The 23,077-nt window shown below is 66.2% G+C and overlaps 4 protein-coding genes across 8 annotated transcripts; 2 read left to right on the top strand and 2 right to left on the bottom strand.

Moving 5' to 3' along the window:
• Window positions 1-735: 735 nt before the first annotated feature.
• NRSN2 (neurensin 2) lies at window positions 736-2,917 on the bottom strand. Of its 2 annotated transcripts, XM_072879334.1 has the most exons (3): window positions 2,709-2,917; window positions 1,354-1,535; window positions 736-1,242 (listed from the first exon to the last, which is right to left on the bottom strand). In XM_072879334.1, the coding sequence occupies exons 2-3, from the start codon at window positions 1,528-1,530 to the stop codon at window positions 871-873; spliced, it is 549 nt and encodes a 182-aa protein (XP_072735435.1). In that variant the 5' UTR covers window positions 1,531-1,535; window positions 2,709-2,917; the 3' UTR covers window positions 736-870. The 2 variants fall into 2 exon arrangements, with proteins under 2 accessions (XP_072735435.1, XP_072735436.1); XM_072879335.1 differs by lacking the exon at window positions 1,354-1,535 and having other exon boundaries at window positions 736-1,311; window positions 2,709-2,778.
• A 1,240-nt stretch (window positions 2,918-4,157) lies between these two features.
• SOX12 (SRY-box transcription factor 12) lies at window positions 4,158-8,215 on the bottom strand. Its single transcript, XM_072879470.1, has one exon. The coding sequence runs from the start codon at window positions 8,204-8,206 to the stop codon at window positions 7,316-7,318; it is 891 nt and encodes a 296-aa protein (XP_072735571.1). The 5' UTR covers window positions 8,207-8,215; the 3' UTR covers window positions 4,158-7,315.
• Window positions 8,216-9,820: 1,605 nt separating this feature from the next.
• C14H20orf96 (chromosome 14 C20orf96 homolog) lies at window positions 9,821-18,949 on the top strand. Of its 3 annotated transcripts, none has more exons than XR_012045171.1 (11): window positions 9,821-10,516; window positions 10,914-10,977; window positions 11,212-11,329; window positions 11,676-11,818; window positions 12,432-12,590; window positions 13,066-13,165; window positions 13,593-13,750; window positions 13,878-13,979; window positions 14,880-15,054; window positions 15,259-15,374; window positions 18,252-18,271. XR_012045171.1 is itself a non-coding variant. In XM_072879457.1 (11 exons), the coding sequence occupies exons 1-11, from the start codon at window positions 10,479-10,481 to the stop codon at window positions 18,310-18,312; spliced, it is 1,143 nt and encodes a 380-aa protein (XP_072735558.1). In that variant the 5' UTR covers window positions 9,821-10,478; the 3' UTR covers window positions 18,313-18,949. The 3 variants fall into 3 exon arrangements, 2 of the variants coding, with proteins under 2 accessions (XP_072735558.1, XP_072735557.1); XM_072879457.1 differs by having other exon boundaries at window positions 14,880-14,963; window positions 18,252-18,949; XM_072879456.1 differs by lacking the exon at window positions 18,252-18,271 and adding an exon at window positions 16,582-18,229 and having other exon boundaries at window positions 14,880-14,963.
• Window positions 18,950-19,393: 444 nt separating this feature from the next.
• REM1 (RRAD and GEM like GTPase 1) lies at window positions 19,394-22,775 on the top strand. 2 transcript variants are annotated; one of them, XM_072878803.1, is made up of 4 exons: window positions 19,394-19,930; window positions 20,152-20,234; window positions 21,427-21,631; window positions 21,831-22,252. In XM_072878803.1, exons 1-4 carry the CDS (start codon window positions 19,615-19,617, stop codon window positions 22,106-22,108), a joined length of 882 nt encoding a protein of 293 aa, XP_072734904.1. In that variant the 5' UTR covers window positions 19,394-19,614; the 3' UTR covers window positions 22,109-22,252. The 2 variants fall into 2 exon arrangements, with proteins under 2 accessions (XP_072734904.1, XP_072734903.1); XM_072878802.1 differs by having other exon boundaries at window positions 21,427-22,775.
• Window positions 22,776-23,077: the final 302 nt, after the last annotated feature.

The raw sequence follows: 23,077 nt of genomic DNA, 5'->3' as shown, positions 1-23,077 counted from the left end.
TGCCCGCCGCAGCCCGCCCATGCCGGCAGCGGGTGGGCGCCCCAAGGGCCACGCGGGCCGGGGATGCCGGGTGTGCTGCACGCCTGCGTCTTGCAACACACAGGTTGCCGTGGGGTGACACAAGGCCCTGGTGGGTCCCGGCCTCGGGGAGACGTGGGACAGGAGCCTCACGGCAGCGGGGAGCGCGGGCAGCCCCCGGGCGAGCGGCAGCGATGGCCCCAGGGGCTCCAGGTGGTCTCTGCTCCCAGCACGGTGCAGCGAGGACCCTCCCGCCGAGACGCAGCAGCACCCTGGGGTGCAGGGGTGTCCCAGGGGAGCTGGGATGTTGGTGGCCAAGGCAGGCGTGGGGCTGCGCCGGGCCGGCAGGAGAGGGCACGTGGCTCCGTGTGCCCCCGTACACCGTGCCCCCTGCTCCATCCCCACACCCTGTGCCCCCCGGGTGCCCACCGCTGCGCTCAGCCACCAGCAACGGCCTCAGCAGCCTCCGACAGGGAAACTGGGCCAAATGGTTTCGTTCCTGGGTTCTGTTCTGGTTCCACGCTGAACTGAATGAGGTGCTGCCGGCGGCGGGGGCCGGCGGTGGCTGCCACACGAATCCCGGTGCTTCTGACGCAGACGCAGCAACAGCCACCGAGCCGCCAGCGAAGGGATTTCTCGGCATCTTTACTGAGCAGCGGCAGCAGCGGCAGCTGCGGAAGTCGGGGTGCGGGGGCCACAGGGGGAGGGGACGGTGGGACGTGACAGCCATGCCGGGACTGAGCCGAATGCTCCGCGGTGCTCACCGCAAACCGGCTCCAGGTGATCCAGCCGGCTTCCGGGGTGCAGCACGGCTTGGCCCCGTGCCGGGTGTCACCCGTCACCTCCCCGGCCTCAGGTGTCCCGCCGGGGCTGGATGCCGTGAACACGGGAGACGCCGAAGGGCATCGCCGTCCCCACCGGGGCGAAGACGGCGGGGGGGCTGCCACACAGAATGGGCGAGAGCTGCTGCTCGTCTTCCCGGGGGCGGCGCGGGGCCAGGGCACAGGAGAGGAGCCCGATGGTGCCCAGCACCCCGGCCGCCGCGCACAGCGCCGTGCCCACCAGCCGGCACGTCCCCAGCGCATGGTTGTACCGTGCCGCCTGCACGTCCAGCACCACGAACTCCTCTTCCCCGATCCCCTCCAGCTTCGGGGGCGCCAGGAAGCCGGCGGCCAGCGCCGCGACCCCCACGAGCAGGAACAGGGTCCCCGTGGAGAGGCTCACCTGGGGACGGGGGCACCCAAACGCCATGGCGGGCTGCACGCCGCGCAGGATGCGGGCGGGGGGGTGCATCTGCAGGGGAAGGCAGGAGGAAGGGGTTTCGGGGTCTCTTACCTTCCAGATGAGGGGGGCCCAGGCTCTGTGGGGCAAGGACCCCTCCCGGTCCCTGTCAGCGCTGGCCCTGGTGCAGTCCTCGTAGAAGAGGTGGAGGTAGGAGCGGACCCCGTACCGCTTTCCCTGCGCCGCGCTGGGCCCACGGCCGCAGCTGCAGTCCGGCTCACGGGCGGGCATCGGGCCTGGGGGGCACAGGGGGGCTGGGCCGGGCCGTGGGGACGGCAACGGGACCCTGGGACCCCCAGTGACTCCCCTCCTGCAGCCACAGCGCCTGCGGGGCTGAGTCGGCTCCTGCCCTCACCCCAGGGTGCAGGGTGGGGGACAGGGCACCGGTGCTGGATGCACACCCCCATGCAAGGGGCCATTGCCTGTTTTGGGAGCACCAAGAGGGACCCCAAGAGCAGCCCCCCCACCCCCCCCCACCTCCCCGCAGGGCTCTGTCTTGGCCACCAGAACCCAGCCAGGGCAACGAGGCCGAGGCCACATCTTCGGGGTGACCCAGAGCATCGCTGCCCTTATCCTGGCGGGGCTTCCGCACGGGATGGACGAAGGGAACCCCCCCGCTGCACCGCGGGGACCTGCCCGTCCTGGGCCAGATCCAGCCCCGGCACAGCCCCGGCACAGCCCCTGCCGCCGTGTTGGCAGGATCAGGCCCGACATCAGGCCATCCGCAGCCACCCAATCGCCGGCGATGGGGAAGGAGGGGCGGTGGCAGGGAGGGATGCGGCCACCTTTGGGGTGGCCAAGGGGCCGCTGCTTTGCAGGAACACGGGGGACACGGCCACCACATTACAGGGACAGGGCCACCACGTCGCCTCCCCGCTGCCTGCCCAAGGATGGGGCATTGCCATGGGAACTGCCTGCTCAGCCCTTGCCAGGGCAGCCCCGCAGCCAGGCGTGCGGGCGCGGGTGCGGGTGCGGGGGGGGATGCGTGTGGAAATGTCAGCCCGGAGGAGGGCGAGGGGGGGGGACCGGGACCCTTTCGGTGCCGGCTGCGGCGCTGAACAAAGCCCTGCGCCGGAGAGGCCTCGCAGGGGGAACGCGCTGCCCGTGGGGCTGGCTGTCCCCCCCCCAGCACAGCCCCAGCCCCTCTGCCCCAGCCTGGGTGTCCCCAGCAGTGGGGACACGCTTGTCCCTCCATCCCTTCTCACATGCAGGGGTCTGGGGGAGTCCAGCCTGGTGCTGCCGTGGTTTGGGGGGGCGGGATTCACCCTGGGGACCACCCTGGTGTGCCCCTGGTGCCCATCACTTTGCCCCCCCCCCAGGCTGGCCTCATCCTGCATCCCCCCGTGTCCCCACACAGGCTCACCTCTGCCCACACCCCTGCCCCCCAGCCCTGCCTGCTCCCCCCTTACCTCTGGGGGGGCAGAGGCCTCAGCACATCCTTCCCTGTCCCAGTGCCGTCACCAACAGCGGTCCCTCTGCTGTCCTCGTGTCCAGGAGGGATCCCACGGCACCGTCCACGGGTGGGCAGCCAGGCCCCAGCTTCAACACAGCCCCGGCACCGTCCTCCCCCACAGGGACTTGGGGTGGGGATGGCAGGGGGGGCCGTGCCGGGGTGGAGGGGAGCGGGCAGAGCGGGTCCCCGCTGCCAGGCCGGGAGCTGCCGCTGCCTGCGGAGCCGGCGAGATGCTGTGTGCAGCCGCTGTGCGTGACTCAGAGCCGTGGCGGTGACATGTGCACGTGCCTGCGCGGGCAGTGCCGGACACCGGGCACCGGGCACCGGGCACCGGGCACCCAGCCCCGCGTGGCCTCGGCCCGTGGCGAGGTCAGGAGGGCAGCAGCGATGGCCGGCGAGCCAGGACCAAAGCCACGGGCCTCCCTGCTCCCGGCCGAGCCGGGGGCTGCTGTGCCGCCAGGCGGGGGCATCGCTGCCCCCGCGGCTTCGGGATCGCGGCCGGGGCACCCCGGAGCCCGGAGCGGTGCCGGGTGCTGTCCCCTGGGGCTGGCGGGGTCACTGCAGCGCGGCCGCCCCCCGGCCACCTCCCCCCCTCCCCCCCTCCCCCCCTCCCCCGCCGGGCCGGTGCGGCGGGAGGGGCGGGCGGTGCCCGGGGATGCTCCGGGCTCCCCTTGTTGCCGTGGCAACAGCTGCGGGGGGGGGGGGGAGGGAGTGACGCAAGCGGCGCGTGCCCCCCGTGCCCCCCCCCCCGCCGGGTCCCTTCCCCGCGGGGCCGGATCAGGGCCCCGGAGCCCCCCGATCCCTTCCCCACGGGCACTACCGGCGCTGCCCCCCCCCGCCCCACGGGTGGAGCTGACGGTGCCGTGGGGCTGCGTGTGCAGGGAGCGGGCACAGCCCACGCGTGCACAGGCGTGCACGGAGCACACGCGTGTGCGCACACACGCACACACACACACTGTGCATCCACGCAGCGGGCAGGCACGGACAGCCTGCACACGCACGGGGTGCACGCGCACGCCACGCGGTGCTCACACACGTGCAGGGAGACGCACACGCAGGCGCATACGTGTGCGCACACACGGGGACACACGCTCACACCCCCCCCCCAGCAGCGTGGCACTGCTCCCGGGGGACGTCCGGCCCGCTCTGCCTGATTGAGGGCGACCCCCCCCAGGGGACGGTCAGGGCGGGGGGCCCACGGGACACGCGGTCAGGGTGGGAGGCCGCGGGCTGGCGTGGGCACCCGTGGACCAGGGTGGGGAGCTGCCGTGCGTGGGAGCTGGATGCCGGCCCCTGGGAACCCCACATCCCCTTGGGGATGCCGCAGCCCCCGGGGAGCCCCGCAGCCCCCGGGGAGGAGCGAGGCGGCGCAGGAGGAGCCGGAGCCGTGGGCAGCAGACCAACACACTTTATTCCATAGTCACAACAGTCAGGATAACCGTTAGCCGAGCTTCCGCAGAGCCGGAGCAGGCCGCGTCGCACCCCTCCGGGACGGGCCAGGGGCCGGGGCTGCCCCTCGGCTGAAAGCCTATTTCTCCAAGACACCAGATACAGGAACCCTTCACTAACACGACACTACAGAGGTGACCCCGAGCGCTGGCGCCCGTCCGCAGGCTGCGCCGGGGCCCCGCCGGCTCCGGGGGCCCCCGGCCCGCTCAGCCGCCGCCGGGGCGGCTTCTTCCTGAGAGAGGTTTGGTTTATTTTTATTATTCATTTTTTATTATTATTATTATTATTCGCTTTGTCTCTAGTGATGATGGGATGTCGCACGCGCACGCACACACGCTCGCACACGCATGCCAGCCAGCACCGGGCAGCGGGGAGGCGGGGGGCGCAGCGGGAGAGGGCCGCACGCTGGGGGGGTCTCTAAGCACTAACAACCACACGGCACAGAAAATCCACCACTGTCCACAACGGTTCTCCCCCAACAAATACACCCAGCGAGTCTCGAGGAGGGGGCAGGAGGGGGACGGGGGGCGGGGGGGCGACGGGGACGAAGCGGATGGTGTTGTGCTTGCGGCCGGGGCGGGTGCGCCCCGGCTCTGGCTCCGGTTCTGGCGCTGACCCAGAACCTGCTCCTGAGGAAACGTTTCGCCTGGCAGTCCGTGGAGGGAGCACCCCGGCCCGTGGGTGATGCACGGCACGTGGCGGCCGCGTGCCCCGCGAAGGCACCGAGGTGCTGGGCGAGATCTGTGCGCGTCAGAGAGCCCCAGGACCCCGCGGGAACCCCAAACCCAGCTCACGCGTGGGAGGGGGCTTGGGGTGCTCCTGGCACGGGGCTGCCCGGGGGTGGGAAGGCAGAGCCCGCCGGGGCGGCGGCGAGGCGGGAGCAGGCTGCCGGCATCGCGGCTGGCCCGGCGCTTATTTGGCTTTTCCAGCTTGGGTGGGACTGGGTCCGGTGGGGAACGGCCTGGGGGGGGGGGGGAAGGGGGGGGCAGGGACGGGGACGCGCTCTATACGGGGAACACGTGTCTGATGCGTGACGCCCGCCTGCCTCCGCAGGCTGGCACCCGCACCGGGGCTACTGAAACACCGTGGCTAACGCAACGCCGACACACACGCACACAGCTACCGCTACACACCGACACATCTACAATGCTGATGGCTGACCATCGGGGAGGTGCCGCCTGGGGACCCCGAGGCCACCCGGGACGGGGCTGGGGGACACCGAGCATCCCTGCAAAGGGCCTGGGGACACATCTCTCCCTGCGCCACGGTGCCTGTCCCCACAGCCGAGCCAGAGCCACCGGCACCTCTGGCAGTGGGGCCAGGCGGGTCCCCCCCCTCCGAGCTGCCCCGGGGGGATGCCAGGACCCAGCGGGGGGATGCCCTTCCCCTGGTCGCGGCTCTGTCTGGCCCCACGGCATGGGGCAGCCTGCGACCGGAGGAACCGGCAGCCCCAAAACGAGGAGACAGAGCCCCAGGGAGCGGGTGCCTCGCTGCCCCCAGCACCCCACTGCCCGGGAAGGGTCCGAGGGGGTCCCGCACACCCAGAGTCCCTGGGGAATGGGGGGCATGGGGGACCTCAGAGGCTGCTTCAAGCAGCGGTCCCTGCAGAGCCCAGTACAGCTCCTCCGGGCGCTGCCAGCCCCTGCCACGGCCACGTCCCCGGGCCTGGCAGCTCGGGGTCGCCGGGGTCCCCGCCAGCACCCCACACCGCACAGCCGTACCTGAGCACAGCCCCTGCCCCACAAACGCAGTCTGCGGCAGCCGCCGAGCCGGTGCTGCAGCCACGTGCTCCTTGGCAGCGAGAGGAGGCGGCTCGTTGCAGGAAGGAGCCATTAGGAAAAGCAAAGAAAAAACCGGCTGGAGGAACCGCTGCGGCAGGACCTTCCCTGCCGGGAAGCTCCTTGGCAGCACTCCGCCGGGATGCCCCTGCTCTTGGCACAGCCGGCAGCGGAGCACGGCATGGTGCTGCGTGGAGGAACACCGCGCCGGAGCATCGCCCACACCCCACACGCCCACCGGTGTTGGCGGCTGCTGCTCTCAGCCCCGTTTGGGTGGTTGCTTAAGGCAGATTTCCCACAGCATCCCTTCCCGGCCACCCTGCCCTGCCTGCTCCCTGCCACCCCGGCAGCATCGCCCACCGCGGCCAGGCACGGTGGGACGCGGCTCCACCGGCCAAGGCGAGCCAGCCACAAGTGGGTCCTGCGTGGGCACCGGCTCCAAGGCTAAAATGGGGGCTGGCTGCTTCAGGAAGGGCTCGTCCCTGCCGGGGTTCGGGGTGGCTCCGGGCACGGGCTCCCCGCGTGGCACAGCCTCCTCTGCACAACTGCCTGGCGAGAGGAACAACACAGCCTCCCGCGTCCACGTGCGGATCACGTGCGCGCAACTTCGCTCTTCCCAAAGCGAGCGGCGGGGAGCGCGCACCGCAGGGAAAGCGCAGGGAAAGAGCCGGTCCTGTGGGACACCGAACCCCGGGACCCCCACGAAACAGGGCGTCGGGCAGGGAGGGCTCCGCGTGGCTCTGCCGCCCCCGGACGCGGTGCAGCCGGGGATCCCTCCCCAAGGGCTGCAACAAGGAAGAGGAGAAAATTGAAGCCGTGCTTTAAATGCAGTCAAAAAGCAAAAAGAATCGGCCATTCACCAAGGAATGGGGAGGGTGGGATGGGCACCCAGAGCCAGGGCTGGCGTGGGTGCTCCCGCTGCCCGGAGAGCGGGAAGTGGCCGGTGGGGATGGGAGCGGCCGGGAGCAGCCATGGCCGGCAGTGCCGCAGCGGCCAGAGCCACGGGGGGAAGGGGCCAGGCGCGGGGCGCTGCCAATGAAAACCCGATTAGACGCTCGCATTTCACGGGCAAATAACCGCGGCGGCCAGCCACGCGTCCCGCGGTGGCGAGGCGAGGGCCAGACAGACGGACGGACGAGGAGTGGGTGTGTGCCAGGGGGATGGGGTGAGCAGGGAGCTCTGCCTTCCAGCGGCTTCAAGGCAAAATACCTGATTCCTGCATGTAAACAGCTGGTTTCGGTTCTTTTTTTTTTTTTTCTGGGGTTTTTTTTTTTTTTTTTTGATACGACCTGATTGTGGGAAAAAAAAAAAGAGCGTTACCTGCAGAGCGCGGGACTCAGTAGGTAAAGACCAAGTCTGAGATGCTGGACATGAGCCAGTCCCCCGCTATCATCTCTGTCACCTCGGGCGTGCAATAGTCCGGGAACTCGAAGTGCGAGGAGCCTCCCCGCGGGAAGAGGTCGTGGTCCTTGTCGAAGACGGACCAGTCCAGGGCACCGCAGGCGGCACTGGCGGGGGCCCGCCCGGGCAGGACCCCCAGCAGCTCTTCCTCCAGCTCCTCGTCCGAGGAGCTGAAGGAGGAGGGAGGGGACCCGGCCGACATGGGAGAGGGGGACCCGCTCTCCGGGGACCTCCCCGGCTCGGGGCAGGCGGCGGCGGGACTCGGGGGCGCGGGGGGCTCCTGGGGGCCACGCTCCCCGGTGGGTGCCCCGTGCCAGGCGGCCGTGCCGGGCACCGTGGGGGAGTCCTCGGTGGGCACCTCTGGCGTGGGCTCCTGCGGGGCGTCGGGCGGCTTGGCGGGCTGCCTGCGGCCGGCAGAGACGCGGCCCAGCACGGAAGGCTTGATCTTCACCGGGAGCCGCGGGCGGGACGTGGCGGTGCCCACCTTGCCCTTTTTCCGAGGCCGGTACTTGTAGTCGGGGTAGTCGGCCATGTGCTTGAGGCGCAGGCGCTCGGCCTCCTTGACAAAGGGGATCTTCTCGGAGTCGTGGAGGAGCTGCCAACGCCGGCCCAGGCGCTTGGAGATCTCGGCGTTGTGCATGTCGGGCCACTGGTCCATGATCTTGCGGCGTTCGTGCTGCGACCACACCATGAAGGCGTTCATCGGCCGCTTGATGTGCCCGCTCGGGGTCTTGCACCAGGCGGGTTCAGCGTCGCGGGTGGGCAGTGGGGTGCAGGGCTCCCGCCGAGCCTCCGCGCCCCGGCCCCGCATGCCGCGCTGCACCATGCCGGGGCCCGGGACCCCCCCTCCGCCGCCGCCTCCTCCGCCTCCTCCTCCTCCTCCCCGCCCGCCGCCGCCGCCTCCCCGCCCGCCGCTACGCGCCGCGCCGCGCCGCCCCCATTGTGCGGAGCGGGCGGCGGCGGCGGGGCGGGGCGCAGGGGGCCGCGCCGGGGCCCGGGGGCGCACGGCGGGGGCGGCTCCGCCGGGGCGGCGGCCGCTGTGATGCTCCGGAGGGGCCCCGGCCCGGCCCGGCGGTCTCCGGCTCGGGGATGCTCCGCAGCGATCCGGTCCGGGGATGCTCCGGGATGCTCCTCACCGCTCCGGGGATGCTCCGCACCGGCCCGGGGACGCTCCGGGATGCTCTGTCACCGGCCCGGGGACGCTCCGGTTCGAGAATGCTCCGCGCCGGCCCGGGGACGCTCTGCACCGGTCCGAGGATGCTCCGCGCCGGCCCGGGGACGCTCCCCCGGTTGAGTCGGCGGATGCTCTCGGTCGGGTGCGGTGCGGGGAGGCTGCGGCGGGTGCGGGTCGGGGGGTGCGCGGGGGCGGTGCGGGCAGCCCGGGAGCCGCACGCCCCCCGGTGCCGCTCTTATAGCCGCCGCCGCCCCGCCCCCGGTAAACACCGCCGCGCCGGTTCTGTCAATGGGAGGCACCGCCCCCCCCGGCCCATTGGCCGCGGGGCGGGGGGGAACATCCGGCTCGGCCAATGGGCGCCCTCCGGAGAGGGGTTGCTGGAGAGAATGGCAGGGCGGCACGCCCCGGTACGGCCGCCCGGTAGCTCCCGGTGACCCCGCCTGAGCAGCACAGCACCCCGGGTGACCCCCGGTACCTTCGCACGAGCGTCCCGGTACCCCGGTGACCCCCCGGTACCCGCCCGGGGATGCGCCAAGAACTGCCAGTACCCGCTGCTCCCCCGGTCTGGGCAGCCCGGTGCCCCCCACCCCCGCACGTGGGCACCCCCAGGAGCCCCCACACCCCTCACGGCCCCCCCCCGGGGAGCTGCACCCCGGCCCGGGCACGGCTCTGCCCGGCCGGGACGCTGAGCATCCCCCCGGGACGCTGCTCCCGGACCCCGCCCCTGCCGGTCCACCCGGGGCGCCCACTATCCCCGGTCCCCCCGGCAGAGCCCTGGCCCGGGACAGCCCCCGTGTCGTCCCGCTGGGGCTTGCGGCGCTCGGCTCCCCGCGGCGTGGGAAAGGCCGGTGCCTTCGTGGACGCGTGTGTGTGTGTGTGTCCCCCGCCACCCACCCCAGCGGCGTCTCCCCGGGGCTCGGCTCCCGGCGGGTCAGAGCAGGGCGGCGGGGAGCGGGGACGGCGGCCGCCGGGCGGGGAATGCGGTGCCCACGGGGCGGCCACGCCGCTCTCCCGGTGCCACGAGTGGGGGCCTTGTCCCCCGCGGCGCGGCGCGGCCCGGCCCAGCCAGGCCCCGCCCCTCCCGGCCTGGCCCCGCCCCCTCCGCGGGGCTGCGGGCGGCACCAATGGCGCGGCGGCGGCGGCCCTGTTGCCCCGGAGACCGCGGGCTGCCCGCCAGGGGCCGCGCCCATTGGCTGCCGCCGCGGCGCGCGGGCCCGCCGCAGGGCGCGCACCCATTGGCTGCGCCGCCGCCGCCAGTTGCTGTGGTAACAGGGGCCCGAGCGGGGCCCGGGGCCGCGCCGCCGCCCGCGGCCTGCCCCGGGGCCTGCGGCCTGCCCCGGGGCCTGCCCTCCCGCGGGCCCGCTCTGAGCCCCTGGGCCCTGCCCACGCTCCCCCCGGAGCCCCGCTACCCGGGGAGCACCACACAACCCCCCACCGCGGCTCCCCCGTGGCGCTGGGCCTGGCAGCCCGGGGCCTGCGGGCGGCGCCTGCCCGAGCCGTTGCCGCCCGGCGAGGCCGGAGGCCGTGCTCGGCACCGGGCACCCGCCACGCGGCTCCCGTACGACCCTGGCACCGTGCCCCGGCTCGGCCGTTCCCCCCGACCCACAAGGCTCTCCGGGGCGGCCGGCCGTCGCCCCGTGCTGCCACCGCGGGCTCTGCTCCCTCCCAGCCGTAGCGGCCCCGCAAGCAGCCGAGTCCCCGTCCCACGGGGCCCGTCTCGCAGGGCTGCCCGGTCCGGTCCGGCCCGGCTCCCACCGGGCCCGGGCGCCCAGACCCCTCGGTGGATCCCGCCCCGGTGGATCCTGCCCCTCTGCCCCCGGGCTCCTGCCGTGCGGTGCGGGGGCGGAGCCGGCAGGGGGCGCCCCTCCCGCCCCTTCCCGTGAGCGCGGGCCCCGCCCGGCCTCCGTACCCGCCTGCTGTCGCCATGGAGACCGGCCCGGGGCCGGCAGACGGGGACGCGGGGTACGGGGGATCCCCGGGGGGCCGTGGGGTAGGGGGGGACGATCCCCGGGGGCAGGAGGATGGCGGGGGGCCATGGCGGAGGGGGTCCCCGGGGGCGGGGGCTCCCGACGGGACAAAGGAGCGGGCCGGGGGGGTCTCCCCGTAGGGGACAGGCAGGAGGACCCCCCGTGGGGCATGGAGTGGGGAGGGGGGCTCCCCGTGGGGCAAGGAGGAGGGGTAGGGGGGGTCCCCGTGGGGAAGGGGAGGTAGGTGAAGATGGGGTTCGCCGAGGGTACCATAGCCCAGGGGGTGTCGCTGCCCCTCTGCTCCGACTTTGGACCCGCAGAGGCTTATCCGTGGGGACGGGCAGAGCTGCGGGGCTCAGCCTCCTCCGTGGGGTAAGGCTTTTTCCTTCCAGAGCCTGTGCGGAGGTGGATGCAAAGGGCCGGGTCCCGAGTATCATGAAAGAGTTCAAGAGAATAGTAAGTCTCTTGTTCCCGTGGGGGTTATGGCGTTTACAGCACTGCGGTTATAAACGCAGCGTCTCTCAAACAGGCCTGGGGCTTGCTGCTGGTAAAGGGCACGAAGGGACACCTGGATGCCCCAGAGGAGTCGCGGAGGGGAGTCGGAACTGTGGGTCACGTCAGAGAGGTCTCTGCTCACAAACCTCCTCTGACTCCCCGGTCTTTTCTGTGCTGCTGTCCTGCTGAGTTTAGGCTTACGGCGAACGGCAGAAGGCAGAAGCAGAGGGGAGGAGATCTCCAGCCCGCGGGCCGACTTTGCCACCCCTCACCAATGAGGACAAGAAGAAGAAAGGGGAGAAGAAAAAGCCAGGTTGGGGGAGATTCCCTTATACACTGTCCCTGCCCACTGGTGCCGCTTTTGCATTAACCCAGTGCTTTCTGCTGGGAGACATTCGGCAAAAGCCACAGAAAGAAAATTACCCAAGGGGAAATGCTGAGAATAAAGGGGGAGAACTAGAAAAGACCAGGGAGCGCTTTGTCAGCTCAGCTCCCGGGCTGTAACTGCGAGCCGCTTTTGCTGGGGCCGCAGAAGTTTTGAATTCAGTCTCTCAGTTCTTTACATTTCCCTCAGCCACATACGACAGGAGAGAGTAGATGTAAGGCGTTGAAACTGGACTGTGAACTAAGCACAGGCCTCTTTTTTTTTGTTTCACCAGTTGCATTTATGCTGAGTAAAAAACCACCCTTGCCTTCGGAGACATCATCATCCCAAGAGAAATACAGCAGTTTTACTCAGAGGAAATTAGCGCTTAAGAAGGCTGAATTAGCTAAAACCTTGGAAGAGATCAAAATTACCACGGTACGTGCAACATATAGCCAGTGCTGAGATGTTAAGTAGCAAATCCATACAGTTACCCTGGCTGCCTTTATGGAGGAAATTCTAGCGGTCTGACTCACTCTTGCAAAATGGCACATGTTTATTTATTAATACACTGGAGGTAATTATGCTGCTCTGCTTAATGCTGGTGAAATCTAACCTTGATATCGTCTATCAAGAAAAATTAAGAGAAACCAGGAGAGAGTCCAGACTGTAGCAGGAGGAGGGATGAGATTTAGGAAATGTGACCTGTTAGAAAAGACTGTCGGTATCAGATTTTCTCAGTCTAGCAAAGAGAAGGTTGAGGTGGAGGACGTGACCACAGCTTTTTAGGAGGTGAAAGATGGTTATAAAAGAGACGGTGATCCTGCAGCTGGCAGTAAGGAACGTGGGAGCAGGGGTGTGCTGTTGGGGGAAGTCAGAGTGCCTCGGCACTGAGGCTGAGGTTTGTTGTGTGATGCCGGGATGGCCAGCGCCTTGTTGGTGCTGTTACCATGGGACAGGAATGTCCCTGGGCTGGCAGACGATGGTAAGAAAACTTGGGGCGGGTGGGACTGGAGGAGTCTGCAACACTTTAATCTACAAATTCCCGTAGAATCTGACCAATCTGAAGAAAAATGCCGTCGAGGAGCTGAAGCAGCGCAGTGCCCGCCTGGCAGAGGCCAACTGCCGGCTGATCAAGGACATCCAGCACACCGATGACAGCACTGCCAAGCAAGCAAGGGTCTTACTGCAGCAGTATGAAGAATTTCAGGTGAGGCTTTAGGGTTGGCCAACAGACCCGATGCAGGAGAATGCAGAGCTTGTCATTACTCGTTAGTACTGGAGAAGGGTCAGGAGCTGCCCGGCCCCTTCCCCTGCGCCGAGTGTGACTGGAGCATCCCCAGTCCTGGGGGGACCTCTCTGATGCCCTGCAAGGTGCCCTTTGTTTTGTGCCTGTGTTTTAAAGCCACGAGAGCGCCCTCACTCTGACCGTCCCAAGCAACAGTAGTCACCCCTCTAACACCCCAACTACATCCCTCCATAATGTCCTTGGCTCCAGCTGGCTCCTGAAGCACCACGCTGCTCCCCAGAGCAGCTCCCGCGCACGAGCTGGCACCAGCCACGGCGACGGATTCCTCTGTGCTGCTAATGCAAGCAACAGCACGTGAGAGGAAGGTCAGGGATGGTGCAGGGGGACGTTGCAGAGCTCTGTGGAATGAGCAGTGACTGGATTTCTCCCTGTGCAGAGGGTGAAGGCAATGGTGCAGACCTTCAATCAGAACCAGCTGGATACAGCAAGGGCAGAACTCCAGGAAATGGAGAAAACAATGGAAAAAAATCTGGGAAGTGAGTTGCTCACATTAGCATGAAGTGCAGTCCGTACAACCGTGTTACCTTTGCTTTCCATCTTCTTAGGTTACAGACACTGTGTTGATCTTATAAATGCCAAACAATTCCATTTCTGAAAATGAATCCCGTTTGCTCTGTGGGGATGATCTTCCCGTCAGCCTGTCAGGAGGCAGAGAGCCCTGTGACACCCGGCAGCCCGTGCTCAGGGCATCGGAAGAATCGCCTCCTTGGCAGCTGTTTGCACTGTCCCGTTGGGGCAGGATCTGGTCAAGGTGCTCTGATGTGGGGTGGCCGTTCCCACTCCCCACGGGGTGTGTAGTCTCTGTAGAAAGAAAGACTCAGGCAAATGCAGGACGGACTCCTTAGCTCAGTGAAGAAGCAAAGCTCTGGAACCCCTGGGTTGAGATTTTCTGTTTTCAACCAGAGCTACAGCAGCAGCTGGATGAAGTCACATCAAAGGTACACGTTCTCCAGGACGAGCTCAGCATCCTGCGGACCTACCTCGACGGGCAGTATCTGGAACAGGCTGTCCAGATAGTCCTTCTGCAGCGCAGCATCCAGACCCTGAAGGAGCAACAGCAGGTGCTGAGACCTCTCCTTCCCTGCAGCATTGCCAGGGGGGAAGGAGAGGGCAGGGGAGGAAGGAACGCAATGGTTATCTTGCCTGACGCTCCTGTTGTTTCTGTGCACCGCTTCCTGCCGTTCTCAGGAGGAGATAAACAAGACTGAAGAAATGGGGAAGGCCATCTTGGAGGAATTGGAAGAGAAGGCACGGGCGGAACAAGAAGCGCTGTTACAGAAAGTCGTGGAGGTTTGTGGAGTTCACGTGACGTCCCAGCGAGGGGGATCAGTGTCTGGGAGCTGGGAGACAAGGCAGGGGCTGCCGCACATTGCCCATTAGCAATAGCATGGTGCAGCCAGCACCCAAAGAGTAACAGAGCATCGCTGCTCCCCTCCTGATGCCGTCCTGGAGCTGTTTGTCAAGCTGGGAGGGTGCATGAGAAGCGCTTCTGAGTTGCTGCTGTAGTCCGATGTGTTGAAAGCTTCTCAGACTCGCTCCTGAGAGTTTGCCGCGTGGAGGTGAGTGCACTGTGACCCAGCATTCACCCTGCTTTTATGGTCCCTGTTTTATTACATTATTTAGGTAGCTGCTTCGCTAATTGGCTGTGACACCACTGTGGCAGCACACATATGTTTATAATAAATTCATGAGGAAATTAAACTATATGCAGCACTACAGAGCAGGGACTGCTCTTGTTCTTCCCAAAATAGGAGGAACTCCTGTTGCACGGTTCCTGCTCGCATGATGTGCTTAGCACTTTTCCTGGGTTAGCAGCTTGAGAGCACTAGGAAAATAATTAATTACTGACTCCGTTTACAGCCTGCTCTGATGCAGAACTGCTGCGCCCTTTTACAGGTGAATTTATAAGGACGGTGATATAAGTTACCCAAGCAATATTAATAAGCTTTCCCTGGGAAACTGAACTGGATCTCTTGAGTTCCTCAGTCTTGTTCCGTGATCAGCACAATGTGATCTCAATGACAGTCTCTTTCAGGAGCTGGAACCCAAACCTTGTTCGAGCAGAAATCATTTTCTTGAAGAGTGACGCATCTGGACACGGCCAGCATTGGCAGCCGGCAGCGGCAGGGTTTCATGCCGGTGGTTACTGTGGAGTTTCTTCAGCTGGTTTTCCTCTCTTCGCCCACACAGGAGATGTTGCTGCACCAGGATGGCCTGAAGCAGATGGTGATAAACAATCACGTTCTGCGACGTGAAATACTGAGGCAAAGGGAGGTGAGCGAGCTGGGGAAGAGCCAGCACAGTGCCGCAGAGCCAGCCACCCTCAGCCCTTGCCCTTCGTGAGGATTTTGTCTGCCTTAGTGGGGTACGTTGCCTTCCATTTCCACTGGAGTCAGTGGGCTGTTAGGCCATCCTGAGGACAAGCAGTCCAGCAGGTATTTCAGGAAGCCTGTTAGGGGCTTACTTGCGCGAGGGATGTTTTCTAGCTTTGCTGTTTGCAAAATCTCTCAAACTTTAATTCCTGCTTCTCTTGCAAAGTAAAGAACTCTTAGAAATGTCATTCATTCAGATTATTAAGGACCTGGAAGAGGAGATTGGTGAGCTGAAGAGAAGCATCCAGACGCTCCGCCAGAGTGCAAGAGACCCAAGAGAGCTGATCTTCGCTGATGTTCTCCGCAGACCGAAGTAAGGCTGGTCAGTGGGCACGCACAGCCCTTTCTCTGTGGCCTTGGGTTGCAGAGTCTTTGGCACTGAGCGTTAATAACCTTACCCCATTGTTTCCACAGACGTCACTGTGAAACCTACACCCAGCCCAGGGTATAAACCCACGGTTACGTTGGGTTCTGCTTGGGAAGACGGCTGCAGGGTCTCGTGGTCTTGCCTAAGAGCAGCTAGGAACTAGCCGCAACTCTAACACTGATGTGCTGTCAGCCTTGGTCACATCACATCTCTCTTCTGGGCTTCCCTTTGTGCAGCCTGCAAGTGGAGATCATTAGTGGCTGCAGCCGGGGACAGTCAGGACCAGCAGAGCTTTCCAAGGCCTTTGTGCCTATGCTGACTCTTACTTTATTGCTGTTTTCACTTTGTAGTTGGGGAAACAAAACTGAGGGAAGGGGGCAGGCTCCCACGGAGCATCCCTGTCAGGGCAGGTCTTGCCCATCGAGAGCCGCCGTGCTGGTTGTGTGAAATGGCACCAGCGTTCTGTGAGAACAAAGACAGACAGCCATTTCCCTCATATGTAAAAAAATGGATTGGTGACATTAGCTGGCGGCAAAAAGGCAAAACTTTGTTATCTTTCTCACTGCTTTTTCCCTGCCCTGGTTCACTGGTAGCTAATTACTTCCTGAATGGAGGCTGTGGGTAATCCCCACTCCTGCTTACTGGTGCGTGCTGTGCTGATACTGGATGTAAGAATTACAAAGCGTAAGGCGAATCCTCACTTAGCATTGATGGGGAGAAGGCCCTGCTAGCTCGATCACAGGAATACCAGGCTCTCCTCTCCAGGGTCAGACCCAGACGGGCCAAGTCTAGGCTGAAGCATACCAACAGCCAGCTGTGACAACCTATTTTCCACCATACCCACGGCAGGCTGAGGGCGTAACGCTGCCCCTTGTCCCGTGGCAGTGGGGTCCTGCACAGACCAGGACAAATCGCAAAAATCACAAATGATTTAGAGCTACCGAGGTGCCTCGGCTTTCTGTGCTGTCTGCTGACCAGGGATACAAACCTGAGAAAAAAATGGGTCGAATGTGTTTAAATGTCGAGTGTGCTGTAGCCTGAAACGCATAGCTGTGTGCAGAACAGCGTGCGTATGCGTGTTTATTTACAGCAACTGCCTATACAAATTGTTCTTGGCACAGAGACGTCTGTTAACAGAGTCATTCCTTTCCAGCAGGTCCCGCCGCTGCAGGTGCAGGCCAGGCCCTCAGCTCCTCCGCACCTCACGTGCACAGGGGGGTTATTTTGCGTGAAAATATCATCCCTAGCGATGAGCAGACGCTTGCCCGGCAAACCGATGGTGGAGCGGGCAACGAGAGGGGCTGGATCTCCTGCTCCAGGCCCTGGGTTTTAGCTGGAAGCCGGGTTTGGCTGCAGCACTGCGGAGGCATGAGCTGAAGCAGGAGGAAAGCCTGGAACGTGTCAGGAGACCGCAGGGGGAGGCGAGCGGCTGCGTGATGGATTAGTGCAACTTAATTTTTTTCCGATTAAAAAATGATAAAAAAAAGGGAATTAATTAGCCTCAACAGCTGGTGGGGCTGGGGTTACTGAGGGTGGCTGGGAGAAGAGTTAAAAATAGCAGGAAGGCCCAAGTGGAAAGTTTCTGTAACATCACAAGTCAGGCATTTGGTGCTTACCCGCCCTGACAGGCGGGAGCCCGTGCCAGAGCCCTCTCCGCCATCCCTCAGCCCTTTCCCACTGACCTCCCTGCAACTTTTCACACGACTTCACCAGCCCTTCATTTTTTCTAATTAACCCTTTGGTTCCAGACACCGGATTTACTTCTTGAAAGAACAAAATCAGACACGAGCTGCGCTCAGCCTGGAAGTGGAAGGGTGTGTAGGTGCCCAGGACTCTTGCTGGCCCTCCGTGGGTCCCTGTGTGCTGCTGGCAGCGCGTGGAGCCCGGAGGAGCTGTAACCGCCTGCGTATCCATTCCCGTCTCCATTTCAGTTTCCCCTTGTTAAAAATCTTCTTGCTCCAAGGGGCCCCGGGTGGATTTCACCAGCAGCTTCAAGCCCTGCGCTGGGGGCACTCTGGACACACAGTTTGTCCTGGACTGAGATGGAGATGGATGAGAGCAGCTCTGAGCAAGCCCAGCTTGCTGTGCTTGTCCTCTCTCTGCGAGAAAGCAGATGTACCTAGCTGCTCCGATGGGCTTTCTTCGCTTCTGTTTGTCTTTTGGGATTAACAGTGAGGGGCGGCTAATTTCATTCCTTCTCCCTCTCAGAGCCCCAGGGGTTACATCTCGCTCTGCCTCTCTGGGAAGGCCAGCGAGCACCGAGCCTGCCTTGCAGAGGGCTCAGTCGCAAGCACCGTCTTAAGACGGGGCTGTGGAGCTGGGCCCAGGCTTGGAGCTGATTTCTTTTGTAGGCAGAGTCGTTAGTGGTCGGGCTAGACCATGAAGGGTGAGCCGAAAAGCAAAAAGGAGCTGGAGGTCGGGCTGTGCTCTGCTTCATGCTGCACAGGGGCTGTGCACAAGAACCCTCATCTGGTTTTCAAAGGTTTTTCCTCCCTGCTCCCACAGCTGCTCGCTTCGTCCTGTGTCCCACAACAAGCGTCTGGTCCCTCCCCACTGAAAACCGGTCCCAGACCCTGGGGACACAGAGAAGGTGGCACAGCAGACTTCCCTCCACCCACCTCCTGCCCTCTGATGCCGGGGCTGCCGGGCAGGGGATGGGACACCTCCGAGCCCTGAGTGGGCCGCACAGAGCATCCGAGCAGTCGCCCACCTCCACGCTGCCTGCGCAGGAGCTTCTCCTCCTCCTCGCACCGAACCAGCCGAAGCACGGTGGCTTATTCCCGCTCTTTGCTTTGCCCTTCCTAACTCTGCTCTCTCGCTCAGGTGCATGCCGGATACCGAGGTGGTCCTCAGCATCCCCGCCGAGGAGACGCCACTCGTCTGACGCTCGGCCGGGCTTGGATGAGGTGCCGAGCTGCAGAGCCCCTCTTTTGCCGTCAGCACTTCGCCGTCCCAGCCCCACTCAGCCGCCTTGAGGACTCGCTGATGTGGTTATACGGTGCAGTAAAGGTGTGACCGTCGTTCCCGGCCCACGTGGGCTGTGCCGCGCTCACGGGCTGCAGTCCCTTGGAAGGAGCACTGGGCGAGCCCCGCGACCGCAGCTCCCGAGGAGGCATCACCAGCCCTCCCGCACTTGCAGCCCGACCCGTTCCCTTCGTGCCATCGCAGTAACCCCGGAGGGGTTGCAGCCAAAGCCAAAAGGGGCCTTCCCGTCGCTGCGTTCTGACGGTGAGGGGTGTCCTGGGACTGGCCCTGCGGCCATGAGGCTCTGCCAGCACATCCCAGTGTGGCCCGGACTGGTGTCCCAGCACGGCGTCAGACTGGTGCCCACGCGGGGCCGGTGCTCGGGCAGTTTGGTGCCAGCGCCAGAGGTGCTGCAATAAAATAAACGCCAGAGGTGCTGGCTCAAATAAAACCAGCTCCTCTTCTCGCCCGTGCCAAGAGAGCCTCCGGCCACGCTTTCCGTCACCGGCCCTCGGCCACGGTGCTGGGGCATCTGCCGAGCAGGGCCCGAGCAGGGCTCCGGGTGCCCGGCAAAGCACAGCCCCACCGGGCACCGGGCACCGGGCACCGGGCACCGGGCAGGACCGGCCCGGCTCGGTTCGCTCCTTACTTGGCGAAGCGGTGGAGCCGTGCGCTGCCCCGCGCCGCCGCGAGATGGAGCCGGGCCGGGGCCGGGGCCGCGGGGAGCACGGCCGTGGGGCTCGGGGGACCGGGCGGACCCTGCCCCACGGAGGAGGGGACGTGGCGGAGCCCCCACCCGCGGCAGCGCATCCCGCCGCGGCGCGGCCGGGACGTCCCGGTGCGAGCGCCGGCCCCCGCGCTGCTCCCCGGGACCGAGGGGGACGCGCCCCGGCGAACTCGCCGTGCCCCCGCACCGGGAGCCCCGCGGGGACCTCGGGGACCGGCCGGGGCCAGGACCGGGGCCGGTGCGGGCGGGGGTGTGTCCGGCGGGGGAGGGACCGGGCGCGGCGGAGGGGCTCCACCTCCCGGGGTTTAAGGCCCGGCCCGGGCGGCGGCGAGCCCGTCCCGCGGAAAGTTGCGCCCGAGCCACCGCCGGCCGGGACGGGCACCGGCACCGAGACTGACACCGGGAGCGACACCGGGAGCGGGGCTGCCGGGGGCCGCAGGGAGCCGGGGCCCCTCGGGGCGGCCTCTGCCAGCCCCGCTGCCCTGGGCGCCGGGGATGACCCTGAACACGCAGCGCGGGAGCAGGAGCCCGCTGCGGAGGAGGGCCAGCACCCCTCTGCCACGGCCGGGGGTGCCGGGTGCCGCGTCGCGGGGCGAGCCCTGCCACCCCCAGCTTGGCCACTCCGCGTCCGAGCCCGGTGGCCGGGCCGCGGCACCCCGGGGCAGCTGGTCCTCCGACTCCTCGGGCTCCTCCGGCTCCTGGGAGCCCCTGTACCGCGTGGTGCTGCTGGGGGACCCCGGCGTGGGCAAGACCAGCCTGGTCAACCTCTTCGCCGGCGTCCAGGAGCGGGACCTGCTGGAGCAGCGCGGAGGTGGGTGCCTGGTGGGGGCTGCTTGGGGGTCCCTCCGCAGCAGGGTCACCCACCGCCGGGCCTGGAGGAGGTGGCGGGGAGGCAACGCGCGTCCGGGCTGCGCGCACGGCCCCGTGATGGGAAAAAACCCGTGTGCGAGGCGGAGAGGAGCCCGGCAGCGGGGCCGAGGCCCGGCTGCCCGGGCATTGCCGCGCCGACCAGGCCCTCCCGGTGTCTCGCAGAGGCCGCGTACAAGCGCACGCTGTCCGTGGATGGCGAGGAGACCACGCTGCTGGTGATGGACGCCTGGGAGCCGGAGCAGCGGGTACAGCGGGGCCGGGGCTGGGCGCTGCGGGGAGCCCACGCTGCCAGCGGGGCCGGGTGAGCTGGGACGTGCCCGGGGGACGTGGCACGGGCACAGCCGCTGCTTCGGGGCCTCTGGGCACCGCAGAGATCTCCCTGGGGCTTCCCTGGCCGTGTCCAGGGCTCACCGCCTTGCTGCAGAGCGGGGGACACAGGCTGGGCAAGACAGGGGCTGGGGTCACACCTCTGACCGGCTCTTTGCCCACCTTTCCCCGGCACGGGAGGCTGCCCACCGTGTTCTCGCCGGTGGGGGCTCTCGTGGCGAGGCACCGCGAGCGCAGGAACAGCCGTGTGGGCACAGGGCGCCCCTCGTTCGAGGGGGAAGAAGGGGCTGTGGGGAAGGAGTGTGGTGCCAGCCCACTTTGAAATGCATGGAAATGGTTTGGGAACGGGGCTGAAGGAGCTGACTGGGCAAATCCACGTGAGGTGGTGCCGCCAGCCAGGACACGTGCTTTAGCAGGCAGAGCGGTGGCCCTGAGAGCCTGGCACGGGGCATTCCTTCCGCCCAGCGCACGGAGGAATCTCCTGGGCAGAAATGCCAGCGCCGCTGTCACTGCCTCCCTCGAAATGCCTCTTTGCCTCCCTCCATGCCAAGGCCTGGCATTCCCGCGGGTGCCACCGGGCAGCGACCGGTCCCCAGGAGCGGGGACGGAGCCGGTGCCCGGGCTGCGCACGTGGGCGCAGCACCTGCGTGGGCTGGGGCTGCGTTCTGGCCGTGTGGCTGCGCTGTCCGGAGATGCCCCAGCACCGTAACACCCTGACAGCGGCCCTTTATTTCCGCTATCGCTTAATCCCACCCTGCCCAGCAGGGACCGGTGCCTGGTTCACGCAGGGTGCTGCACCCATGACGCCGGCGTTGCGTGGCGGGGGGCGGCTCTGGGAGGTGCAGCCCCAGACCCCCCGAGCCAAGCTGAGCCTACAGCCCCGATTTGTTGCTGATAGAGGAGGAAACTCTCAAACACCCCCCAAAATCAGGAGCTTTTAATCTGCATTTTATTAACGGGGCCACATGTCTGCTCCCCATGATGGGGGGGCTGGTGGGGTGCGCTGGCAGGTCCCCTCAGTGCCGGGGTGCTCTGCTGTCCCCCAGCAGCGGTTTGGGCTGCCAGCAGCCCCTGCAGAGCAGTGACAACTCGTTCCCCATGCGGTGGCAGGGTGAGGAGAGCTGGCGCCGCAGCCAGTGCCTGCAGGTGGGGAACGCCTACATAATCGTCTACTCCATCACCGACCGCGGCAGCTTTGAGAGCGCCTCGGAGCTGCGCATCCAGCTCCGCCACGCGCGGCAGGCCGAGGACATCCCCATCATCCTGGTGGGGAACAAAACCGACCTGGTGCGGTGCCGCGAGGTCTCCGTCGAAGGTGAGCGATGGTGGGGGGGTTCTGGCTGGTGGGGACCCCTGGGGTGGCCCTGCACCCCGGGCTCCCTGCCCAGCTGCTCCCCCTGCGTCTGTCCCCTTGTCCCTGGACGTGCAGTCGCTGCCCCGCACGCAGCAGCGCCCGTCCCCCAGCGCCCGGGGTGCCAGCGGGGCCGTGCCCCCTCCCTGCCCTTCCCTTGCAGAGGGCCGTGCCTGCGCCGTGGTGTTCGACTGCAAGTTCATCGAGACGTCGGCGGCTCTGCAGCACAACGTGGCCGAGCTCTTCGAGGGGGTGGTGCGGCAGATCCGCCTGCGCCGAGGGGGCAAGGAGGCCCGAGCGTGCCCCGCGCCTGGCCAGAAGCGCAAGGAGAGCCTCACCAAGAGAGCCCGGCGCTTCCTCGACAGGCTGGTGGCCAGGAACAGCAGCAAAGTGGCCCTCAAAGTCCGCTCCAAGTCCTGCCACGACCTGTCCGTGCTCTGAGAGCCACCGCCTTCCCATCCCTCCACACACGCAGGCTGGGGACTCTCCTCTCTGCCAGCAGCGTGGCTGGCGGCTCCGCAGAGAGCCCAGACAGGGCCGGAGCGATGCTGAGGACGTGGAGCTGTTTTAACCAGCGCTGAGGGATGCCTGGGGTGCTCTGGATCTGGCCTCCGGGAAGGGGGACAAGTGGGGCCGGATCCCCTGGGCTGCACCCGTGGAGCAGAGGGTGGGACGGGCACCTGTGCTTGGGGTGGTGGGATCCTGGCTTACAGAGGCTCCTGGGGAGCCAGCGGTGAGGGGTGGCCATGCCCCAGTGCTGGGCTGCCTGCAGGGCTGGAGCCGCTCTGGAGGCTGCCGGGAGCGTGGCCAGTCCTGCTCGTGGTACCCGTCCTTCGCAGGGCAGCAGGGACCGGTGAGGGCACCGTAGCGGTGTCCACCTCAAGGACATCCTGGAGCCTGGCCGGGGAGAGGAGCTCGGGGAGCACCGGCAGCATCATCTGGCACCCCTGGCCCCTCCATGACAGCACTGCACCGGGGCTTTGTGCCACGTCTCCCTGGCTCCAGCGTTTCTCGGACTGAGGTTTTTCTGCTGTCTCTGTACTGGTGCAATGGGGAAAACCCTCCATCTGCAGAATAAACCACGTCAGGGAGGTGCTGGTCTCTGCTGGGTCCCTGCCATGGGGAGCCGTGTCCTGGAGCCGTGGCTGGGGACCAGCCTTACCAGCTGAAACACCTCGGGGCAGGGCGAGCCTCCGTCCGGGGCTTCCATTGCCCGCCCTTGGTGGAAGACCTGATTCCTCACCCAGTGGTCGCAGCATCTGCGATGGCAGAAGCTCCCAGCCCCGCTGCACCTCCCAGCTCCCAGCCGGCTCTGGAAAAGCCTCTGGGAAGGGCTGAGCTCTGCTGAGGTGCAGGTTTCAAGCCCCTTCGCCCCGTGGGAGCCGCAGCCCGGGCAGGGAGCCGGGCGCT

This window comes from Ciconia boyciana, chromosome 14, assembly GCF_034638445.1.
Source record: "Ciconia boyciana chromosome 14, ASM3463844v1, whole genome shotgun sequence".
Taxonomy (NCBI): Eukaryota; Metazoa; Chordata; class Aves; order Ciconiiformes; family Ciconiidae; genus Ciconia; species Ciconia boyciana.
Note: the sequence above shows the minus strand (reverse complement) of the source record. Positions and strands in the feature narration are given on the sequence as shown.

Coding starts and splice junctions, on each gene's coding strand:
- NRSN2 (XM_072879334.1), bottom strand. CDS start 1,530: ATGCCCGCCCGTGAGCCGGACTGCAGCTGCGGCCGTGGGCCCAGCGCG. Junction 1,243..1,353: donor GGGCCCCCCTCATCTGGAAG/GTAAGAGACCCC, acceptor CCCCGTCCCCAG/GTGAGCCTCTCCACGGGGAC.
- REM1 (XM_072878802.1), top strand. CDS start 19,615: ATGACCCTGAACACGCAGCGCGGGAGCAGGAGCCCGCTGCGGAGGAGG. Junction 19,931..20,151: donor CCTGCTGGAGCAGCGCGGAG/GTGGGTGCCTGG, acceptor GGTGTCTCGCAG/AGGCCGCGTACAAGCGCACG. Junction 20,235..21,426: donor CCTGGGAGCCGGAGCAGCGG/GTACAGCGGGGC, acceptor ATGCGGTGGCAG/GGTGAGGAGAGCTGGCGCCG.
- SOX12 (XM_072879470.1), bottom strand. CDS start 8,206: ATGGTGCAGCGCGGCATGCGGGGCCGGGGCGCGGAGGCTCGGCGGGAG.
- C14H20orf96 (XM_072879456.1), top strand. CDS start 10,479: ATGGAGACCGGCCCGGGGCCGGCAGACGGGGACGCGGG. Junction 13,751..13,877: donor CCCTGAAGGAGCAACAGCAG/GTGCTGAGACCT, acceptor TGCCGTTCTCAG/GAGGAGATAAACAAGACTGA. Junction 15,375..16,581: donor GATGTTCTCCGCAGACCGAA/GTAAGGCTGGTC, acceptor ATTCCTTTCCAG/CAGGTCCCGCCGCTGCAGGT.